Source organism: Sinocyclocheilus anshuiensis, unplaced genomic scaffold (genome assembly GCF_001515605.1).
Source record: "Sinocyclocheilus anshuiensis isolate Anshui unplaced genomic scaffold, SAMN03320099.WGS_v1.1 scaffold5198, whole genome shotgun sequence".
Classification (NCBI taxonomy): Eukaryota; Metazoa; Chordata; class Actinopteri; order Cypriniformes; family Cyprinidae; genus Sinocyclocheilus; species Sinocyclocheilus anshuiensis.
The window spans coordinates 297-11067 of record NW_015557329.1 but is presented as its reverse complement, the minus strand read 5'-3'; the positions used below and the strand labels follow the sequence as shown (position 1 = coordinate 11067).

The window sequence follows — 10771 nt, the reverse complement described above, 5'->3', positions numbered from 1 at the left end:
TGAAGGGAATGTGGTCTTTCACCTTGTTTAATCCATAAAACACTTCATGTTAAAAGCTGTGTTACTATAATGAATTTTAGCTAATTTTGGCATGTTGTATGATATTTTTGTGTTTCCGTGCCGTGAAAAGATATGAAGAGATCGCGCAGTCTTTCTCTCTTTTGTAAGCCATTGATGGTTAACACGACGTTAACCGAAATCTATGAAAAGTGTAACAATGTAAACCACAGTAATGCGCTCATTTGAAGTTAACATGGGCGTGTTGAATTGGTTTTTGCGTGTGTACACTTGTGCAATTGTCCCGTGAAGTAAAAAGACAACATTAAACGTGACTAAAAACAAGCCACGGTGAAATGTCGCTCTTTCTAACTGGGCGGATTAACGTTATACGGCGTTTCTGGACTGGTGAATGGCGCTTCAGAAGAGGAATTCATCGTTCCGAACGAAAATGAATGACTGAATGGTTTCACAAGGCTGTTCAAAGCGTCTCAGGCAGTCCCCTAGGTAGTGAATCACTAGATCGTGCACATGAGTCCCTGCACTGGGAAAGACCGTAGCTCAGTAAACACTGGGACAATTGATCGATCAATTTGTAAAACGTCACCACTGGTATTTATAAACAACATGTAGGACCGTTATATTTTGATATTATTTTTATGCTATTTAAGGTAGCTTACATGTTCTATTACAAATCCAGTCAGCATCAATGCTGCCTTTTGTGCAATGGATTGTAGAATGGATTTGTGTAAAATAAAAAAAATGGTTGCAACTTCTGTTTCATCACAAATGTAATGAACTGATATTGAACTGATATTGACTTAGAAGGCATCATTTCATTTTTTGAACTTAAAATGTACTTTTCTTTCTCCATCAGGGTGTGGCTAAAGATTTCATTGGTGCTTTTCATCATTGCAAGATTTCAGATGCAACCCAGTCAGTTCTCCCGTGGAACCAAACATTGGCACATGACCAGACCGCTCCACTGCGACTACATACTGTGTGTACTTTCAAGCATAGGAGTTTATTGTTTTCATTCCAGGTAATTTGTGTAAATGTTTAGAGTTTTTACTACAATTATAATGTGCTTTATTGTTCTCAGTGGCATCTACGCTAATATTAGTCTGTTTCATTCTTATTCCGAGGTCACCATAGCCACCAGATCCAGTCTGTATCCAGATCAGATGGTGGATCCGCACCTAGAGACAACCTCGACAGCTCTGAATGTCAGCAGAGACCACATCAGCTAGATGAGCTCCAGAGACAGATCCCCTCTGAAGACGTCATTGGCCATCGGGACAAGACCACAAGAACCAGACAAGTCCTCTGCTCAATCTGAACTGTGTTGCAGCCTAGAATTAAACCACGCCATGCTGGTTTCATCTGGCCAGAGGTGAACTGCCCTGACTGTGCCTGGTTTCTCCCAAGGTTTTCCACTCAATTTCTGTCACCGATGGAGTTTTGGGTCCTTGCCGCAGTTGCTTATTTGGGGACGCTTGGCTGATTGCACGGACATTATTGGAAGAGAGCTAAACTGGATGATGTCAACACTGAATCACCGATGAACTGACTTTAACTGGAAAAATGACTTGTTATTGTCCTCTTGCATTATTGACAAACTATTTTTCTGTTTGACTCTGTAAAGCTGCTTTGACACAATAAAGCGCAATATAAATAAAGGTGACTTGACTTTATATACTGTAACACCTTTTTTGTGCCTCATTTTACAGATGTAATTGTGAAAAGTAGTAATATTTGTAGATGTTTGTTTGCTAACATTTTGTTTAGCTTGTTTAGTTTTTTCTTAGTTCATTAAACAAAGTTTAAACTGAATTTCGCAGTTGTATTACAGATGTAATGTTTGTCAACTGGCGCTTTAAAGGGATAGTTCACCCAAAAATGAAAATTTGCTGTTAATTTACTGACCCTTAGGCCATCCAAGATGTAGGTGACTTTTTTTCTTTAAGCCTGTATATTTAGTCCGTATGAAAAATGTTATAAATGGAGATTGTTATTAAATAAAGGCTATTATGTGTTGTAATGTGTGTGTTTTTAGTGATCGATAAACACCAGTTAATAATTTTTAATAATTTTGTTACACTATAAACATATGTTTATTTAGTTCCCCAGCAATTTCTTATGATGCCCAAATAATAAATCTTAGTTGAGTTAACATAAAACACATGGAGTAAATGACTACATTTTAATTGACATAACTTTCTGTAGTTTTCTAAATGTTTGACCAATTAAAACATTTTAGTTGAATGGACTATAAAACTAGTTCAGTAAAGGTTGGGCCAACTAAAAAAATCAAAATTCAGGCAACACTTTTAAGTCAGAAATTGACAATGTAAAATTTATGTGGAACTACTTACTAAATAATAATTAGTTGAAACACCTTGAATTTTTTTACAGTGTACAATATTTCCCAGGTAAAAGCCAGGCACTGTTTTATAGTCATGATAATGGGCGGAGCTACTGTATGACATCACTGCAGGTGACTGAAAGACTTCAGTGTGAGTGAAACTTAACAGATGAACTGAAAGCTTCGTCAGACAACAACACTTCTATTCAGAAACTCAAAAATTAACGATCAGATCTGGTATTCACTCACAGGTAAGTGATGGAAATGTAAAGAGCTTGTTCAGTAGTTAAATAGAATGAAGCAGTATCATAATGTTAGTAAAAGTATGTCATTTCATTGGCTGTAAGTCAAAGTTTGAAGTGTGCTGTTAGTGTAGAGGCGGCAGAAACAGGAAGTACCTGAACTGCAGTCAGAATTAACAAAGTCCAACAGAACCTGCCTGAACAAGTGCTGGACAAACACACAGACCTGCTTCTGTCCACTCTGTAAAGAAAAGTTCAGCAGAAGACCTGATCCTAAGATTAATACAACACTTAGAGAGGTTGTGCAGCACTTCAAGGAGAAGTTCAATCTAGGAAGATCTGAGGTGCTCTGTGACATCTGTGATGGAAGAAAGCAGAAAGCCGTGAAGTCCTGCCTGACGTGTCAAAGCTCTTACTGTGAGACTCACCTGGAGCCTCATCACAGAGTCCCACGTCTAAAGAAACACACACTGGTCAACGCTGTGGAAAATCTGGAGGATTATATATGCCAGAAACACGAGAGACCTCTGGAGCTGTTTTGCAGAGATGATCAGATGTGTGTGTGTCTGTCCTGCAATGAAGGAGACCACAGGACTCACAACACTGTTCCTATAGAGGAGGAGAGTCAGCAGAAGAAGGCAAGAGTCACAAACAAAACACTATAAACACCCATGAAATGCAGTTTTCTTTTCTCTGTGTTGACATGTTGAAGAACTCGTTCCTTTTTTATGTTAAAGGTCAGTCACACTACACTTTTCGTTCCATTGGTAGAGCGGTAGAGCAGAAACGCAAGCTCCTGCGAAGTTGTTTCGCATTTTACTGTGTTCCAAAATTGAAGTTTGGTGAATTCTGTCCTGTGAATTCGTATCACGTGAAACCGTGTGACCAACAGAAGATCGATATGTCAAGGCATGACCTCGTAGCTCAATTAAAAGAACATCAGTTTAAAACTGCAGTTCTTCCGGAAAGTGGAGTAGATTGTAAGTTTTACATTTTGGATTTATTATTATTTGTTATGTGCAGGGCTGCGTGGATTACTTACAAACTGTAGACAGTTACTGATTACAGATTACATTATGAAAACTGTTATTAGTAATGTAATGGTTACTCATTTTAGGTAATATATACTTTTTAGATTAGAGTTAGTTTTAAACTTACCATTAAACATTCCATATTTATATATTTTTTTAAAAAGCAAAGAGAAAAAATATATTCCACTTTTTTATTTCAACATCATAAAATGCATTAAACATTACATTACAGCAGGGTTTCCCAAACTGGGCTTAAAGGGATAGTTCACCCAAAAATGAAAATTTGATGTTTATCTGCTTACCCCCAGGGCATCCAAGATGTAGGTGACTTTGTTTCTTCAGTAGAACACAAACGACGATTTTTATCTCAAACTGTTGCAGTCTGTCAGTCATATAATGGCAGTCTATGGGCTCCACGGCTTTGAGAGTCAAAAAAACATACACAGACAAAACCCTGCGGCTCGTGATGATACATTGAGGGTTTAAGACACGAAACGATCGGTCTGTGCAAGAACCTGAACAGTATTTATATCTAGGGATGGCTGACGCAAGACTAACGTTTCGACACGGTCACAAAGGGTTCATTCAGTTGTCAGAGAGATGTTACAACACATTACAAGAACAGAACAATAAAAACACAACATTCAAATATTTATTATAATTATATACATGCTATACCCAGGATTTGAACCTCTAAAGTGATAGGTTCTGACAACATGCCAGTTGTGCACACTAACCACTCCCCCAACCCATATGGTGGGATGACAAGCACAACATATATGTTATAATTCGTCAATTTGCTTAACTGATTCGTTGTCAAAGCTGTTTCAGAGCAATACTTGAAAATGACCACTAGGTGTCATCATAGAGACGGGTGTCGAATTGTTTCGAAGCCTCGGCACATTTTCTTCGACTGTTTCAGTTTCATGAAGCCTTGCTCTGCCCACCACTATTTATATAATATTTTACCTCTGATCCACCGCCTGTTGATCCAACTGTCCTGAGCGTGTTCACAACATCCGGCGTGTGATGTCAAATAAATACGGTTGGGCAAAAAAATCCACCATAGAAACAGTCACTAATGAGGCATCTACTTATATCTATGTCTACTATGACAGAGCACGTACACGCGTCGGATGTTGTGAACGTGCTCAGGACAGTTGGAGATTGCAGTGGATCACAGGTAAAAAAAATTATATAAATACTGTTCAGTTTCTTGCACAGACCGATTGTTTTGTGTCTTACGACCTCAATGTATCATCACGAGCCGCAGGGTTTAATTTGGTTTTGTCGGTGTATGTTTTTTTTTTTATTCTCAAAGCCGTGGAGCCCATAGACTGCCATTATATGACTGTCAGATTGCAACGGTTTGAGTTAAAAATCTTCATTTGTGTAATACTGAAGAAACAAAAGTCACCTACACCTTGCCATGGGGATGATAAGCAGATAAACATCACATTTTCATTTTTGGGTGAACTATCCCTTTAATGTAAGAACTGCAGAGGGTTTGCGAGTTGAATAAAAAGCCAATTAATGAAATCAAAATATAAAAGAAATTTAAACCCTTAAACACTAAAAATATAAATATTTAATTTGTTTACCTGCATGTTAATGTGACCATTAAGTGACATCAAATTGTAAACATGCAAATGTGTTACATTGCAATATTCACTTCCTCAGATACATTTTAAGTAAATATTTCATGTCAAAGGGCTTTGGCTGACAAAAATGTTTGGGAATCCCTGCATTATATGAAGAAACATTAATAAACATGAAAACAGCATGATGCCCAAAGTCTTACAGGTTTGAAATATTTTTGTAAAGATCTCTAGATCTTTCTAGATCTGGATGCGTTCACTTCCACCACGAATGGAGATTGGGGATCAGGGTGACAGAGGATGGGGGCCGTGCTGAATTCCTCTTTGAGCTTCTCGAAGGCTTCGTAGAAGTTGGAGCTCTAGGACAGGGACTTGGGTTTCCCTCGGAGCATGCAGGTTAGAGGAGCTGTGTGCAGACTGAAGTTCTTGATAAATCGCCGGTAGAAGTTGGCAAATCCTAGGAATCTTTGCAGGTCTTTCACGGATTGTGGGAGCGGCCATTCCTGGATGGCCCCTTACCTTCCCCTGGTCCATCTGAATTCCATCCCAGCCGATGACATAGCTGAGGAACTGAAACCGTGGAGCAATGGAATTTACATTTCTGCAGTTTGAAAGGTGGTTTGGAGTACCTGCTTCACGTGGTGGCGATGTTCAGCCAGGTTCCGGGAGTTCGAGGATATCAGCGATGTAGACGATCACGAAGCGATGGAGGAACTCCCGGAACACCTCATTCATGAAGCCTGGGAAGACAGACGGTGAGTTGGCCAGGCCATACGGCATTACCCGGTACTCGTAGTGGCCAGATGGAGTGATGAAAGCTGTCTTCCACTCGTAGCTTTCCCGAATACGAACAAGGTTATATGCGCTCCGCAGGTCCAACTTGGCGAATATGCATGCTTCACGGAGTTCCTCGAGGGCGGCTGGGACCAGGGGAAGTGGGTATGGCAGCTTCACAGTCTGGGAGTTCAGAGCACGGTAATCTATGCACGGCCTCAAGACCCCATCCTTCTTGCCCGCAAAGAAGAAGCTCGAGGCAGCAGGTGAGGTGGAGGGTCAGATAAATCCTTGCTTGAGAGCTTCCTGGATGTAGTCCTTCATGGTCTTGCGCTCTGGGATGGACCGAGGGTATACTCTACCCTTGGGGGGTTTTGACCCAGGCAGCAGGTCGCACAATCCCATGGCCGATGAGGTGGAAGGCGGGTTGCTGCCTGCTTGCTGAAGACATCCTGGAACGCCACATAGTCAGATAGGACGGTGGGAATCTCCTGAGGCTCGGGGCTCTCAACGAGAGTGGAAGCGACTTGAGCCGCCATGGAACTTGAGCGGTTTGGGGACCGTGGAGAGACAGTTCTGCAGGCAAAATCCGAAGACATCCGACTCTCAGTTTCAACAGGGGAGCTCGATGCGTCACCCGCCCACGCCCTAGCGGTTTTCCTTGTATAGTCTCGACTCTGAGCTCCTGGGCCTGGTGTTTACGGGGCAGGTGAAGGCAACTTAGGAGGACTTGGGATATGAAATTGCCCGAAGAGCCCAAGTCGACAAGGACAGAGACTGAAACAGAACAATCTGGGGTGAGTAGCTGTACTGGTAACAAGGATAGAGTTGAGATGTCTGGTTCTAGTTGAAGGGTACTCACCGCAGGGCGTAGGGGTCGGACGAGGCAGTTCTGGATGAAGTGGTCCGTTGCTGCACAGTATGGACAGAGTCCAGCCGCAAGGCGGCGAGCGCGTGCTGCGCAAATGAGGCGAGAGGAATCCAGCTGCATGGGTTCTAGTACTGGGTGACCGAAGGCGGGTGCGGCAAGCTGGTGGGCAGCTTCGTCAGGTTGGCAGGCGGATAAGCATTGAGAGATACATGTGGCCCTCTGCATGAAGCTCTCCAATCCTACTGAATCATCAAAGCGTGGATCCGAGGATTCATCCCCTGATGGTAGGCACTGAGAAGGGCAGCCTCATTCCAGTCGCCAGTCACCGCTAGCGTGCAGAACTGCAGGGTGTAGTCACTGGTGGATGTGGCGCCCTGACGCAGCAGCCGATCAGACACCAACAACCCGGTAGCAGCCACAAACACCTCGAAATGGTTGGTGAAAGCATCATACAAGTTGATTATGGCCCTTTTGGCGTTCCATATAGCACGGGCCCATAACGGTGCTCTGCCAGTTAAGAGGGAAATCAAGAATGCTACCTTGGAACGTTCGGTGGGGAAATTCTGCGGCTGCATCTCAATGAACAGGGCCACTTGAAGGAGGAAGCCACCGCACTCAGCTGCGTCACCTGCATAGGAAGCAGGAATGGCCATGGGACTTACAGAGGCAGATAGAGGGGTGGTGACTGGCGTGAGGAAGGCGTGGAGAGTGTTAATCAGTTCCTCCAAGACTTCTGCTTGTTTGAAGATTGTGGCAGCGGATAGCAGGTGAGAAAAGCACACAGAATAACAGTTCGAGGGTTCTTGGCTGTTGTGACTGATGTTGGTTCTTTTGCAGGTTGCCAGGAGGTGGACAGGAACGGAGGTGAACAGGATCGAGGGAACATCGGAGAATCTAGAGGTAAGTAACACACAGGTGAGTAAACAGGTGAGGAGTCGGGCTTGGTTCAGCGAGGTGAACGGTAGATCGGACAGTGAGGGAATGAGTGGAGTGCAGAGATATAGGAGGCTTGATTAGTGGCTACAGGTGTGGGTGATCAGAATTCTGGAGATTGGGATCTGGTGATTGTCCTGGCAGGTGACTGTGACTGCAAGGATTCGCTGACAATATGATGAAGACAGTGTTTCACATCTATATTTGGAAACTTGCGTAATTATTTGTTTCATGTATGGTCTAATTGCGTGAGAGGTGCTTTTTCCCCCAAATTCAGAAGCATGGATCGCAAAATTATTTACATGACCATTCAATATTATAAATATAATCAAAGCTGAATGGCATGAAACACAGTAGGATTTTAAAGAGTCAAATTTAAAAGAGAAAAAAGGAAAATTAGGGAGAATCATTAAATTATGAATGATTTACTGCCACTGTGTGAAAAATATGTAATCCATTAAAAAGTAACTAATCTGATTACAGTGCCTTGCGAAAGTATTCAAACCTCTTCATTTTTTTCACATTTTGTTCTGTTGCTGCTATGTTAAACTGCTTTAAATATTTTTTTCCACATCAATCCACACTGCATTCACCATGAAGGCAAAACAAAAAAAACCCTGGTTTTTAACATCTTTGCAAATGTATTAAAAACCAAACAATTTAAATTATTCCATTGCATAAGTATTCATTCATATCATTTATTCGTATTCATATCTGGGGAAGAGTTCAGAAAAAAATCTACTGCTTTGAAGGTTCACAGAAGCATGTAATCTCCATTATCCATAATGGAAGAAATCTGAAATGACCAGGACTCTTCCTAGAGCTGGCCTCCTGGCCAAACTGAGCAACTGATGGAGAAGGGCCTTGTCTAGACTGGTGACCAATAAACTGATGGTCACTCTAGTTGAGCTCCATGATCATATGTGCAGATGGGAGAAACCTACAGAAGGACAAACATCGCTGCAACACTCCACCGATCTGGGCTTTATGTCGGTGTGGTCAAACTCAAACCTCTCCTCAGTGAAGACGCATGAAAACACACTTGGAATTTGCACACACAAAAAAAGCACCTACAGGACCCTCAGACTGTGAGAAACAATATTCTCTGGTCTGATGAACCTCAATTCTAAGCACCATTTGTTTTGATGTTTGAAGTAAACCAGCTCTGCTCATCACCTGCAGAGTACCATCCCAAAAGTAAAGTGTGCTGGTAGCAGCCTCATGCTGTGTGGCTGTTTTTTAGCAGCAGGGACTGAGGGACTCGTCAGAGTAGAAGAAAAGCTCAATGCACCAAAATATAGAGATAGTCTTAATGAAAACCTAGTCCAGAGTATTCAGAACCTTAGACTTGACAGAAGGTTCACCTTCCTACAGGACAATGACCCTAAACACACAGCAAGAGTGGCTTATAGACAACTCTGTGAATGTCCATGAGTGGCCCAGCTACAGCCTGAGCTTGAACCCAATCAAATATTTCTGGAGAAACCAGAAAATGTGCGTCTGCCCCCCATCCAATCTGACAGAGCTTGAGAGGTGAAGATGCGAGGAGAAGAATGACAGATAATTGCCAAATGCTGATGCTCAAAGCTTGTCACATCACCCAAATAGATTTGAGGCTGTAAAGGTGCTTCAGCTAAGTACTGAGTTAAGGGTATGAAAACTTATGCAATGTACTTATTTCAGTTTTTTTATTTTTAATTAATTTACAAAGTTGTGACCGTTCTCTTTTTGCTTTGCCATTATGGTGTATGGAGTAGATTGATGTGGGAAAAAAGTAATTTAAAGGAGTTAACAAGCCTGCAACATAAAACACAGAAAAAAAAATTAAGGGGTATGAATACTTTCGCAAGGCACTGTATGAGCATTATAACATGTAATATTTTATAATTACAAATACTTGATTTTTGGAAGCTGATCCAGTAATCCAGATTACATGTAATCAATTTAAAGCACTGGTTGTGTGTTAAATAAATTATCAATTTTTGGAATTTTTTGTGTTTTTAAAGTTTTTAAAAAGGTGCTGCAGAGCGTGACGTCACATCACAGCCACTGCAGCAGCTTCCAAAGAAATGTCACATGCTCAAAGTCTCGTGTGACCGCAGCTTTACCCTGAAAACTGTCAGAAGATGGAAAAGTAAATTCAGCGATTAATGTGTTTTTCTCTCTGTGTAGAATCAGCTGCTTCAGACACAGACAGACGTGCAGCAGATGATCCAGAACAGAATGAAGAAGATTCAAGAGATCCAGCACTCAGTAGAGATGAGAAAGGCGAGTGATCTAATTATGAAAATTAGTTAAGCTTCATAATATTTTAATACTAATTGATGAAGGTGTTGAATTTAATGGGGGGTTTTTTCCAAGTAACGAGACCAGCAGATGAGAAAAGCAGCAAGTACATTTGTAGTACGTTCTTATTTTTTGGGCTAAATAAAATAGTAAAACTTATACACTATAAATACACTAATTAAAAGTATATTTCTACTTCAGTAGTACTTCAGTGCAATTTCAAAAGTATACTAAATACCACTGATATTTAAATTGATTTTTAGTACATTGAAATAAAGTGTACTACTGCAAAAAATATATAGAGGACTTTTATTAGTGTGCTATAAATGATTTAAAAATTAGTTAAATGTTAGTACACTTTTATATAGTAATTCTAAGTTTAAATTAAGTAGATTTTATTCTAAATATATCGGTAATGTAATAGTTTTAAGTATATTTTCCAAACTGTGCTACTTAAGTACACTTAATATAAATTAATACACTAAATAGCACTAACACTTAAATTGATTTTAAGTGTAGTACCTGAAGTGTTTTATAATTGCATTGCTTAAAAGTGTGCTACGATCACTTTACATAATTTTTATGGATTTTAATATATGCTATCACTAAGTTCTATTTGGATTTTCATGAAAAATACAGTAGAAATGTTTTACTTAGGGTCAGTTTGGACTTGT

General features: G+C 40.7%; 1 protein-coding gene across 1 annotated transcript; it reads left to right on the top strand.

Moving 5' to 3' along the window:
• Positions 1–2456: 2456 nt before the first annotated feature.
• LOC107679105 (tripartite motif-containing protein 29-like) lies at positions 2457–10079 on the top strand (the record flags this gene model as incomplete). The annotated part of the gene is made up of 3 exons (XM_016474557.1): positions 2457–2477; positions 2739–3242; positions 9984–10079. Coding segments are annotated over exons 1-3 (621 nt in total), but the record flags the coding sequence as incomplete, so codon positions are not given.
• Positions 10080–10771: the final 692 nt, after the last annotated feature.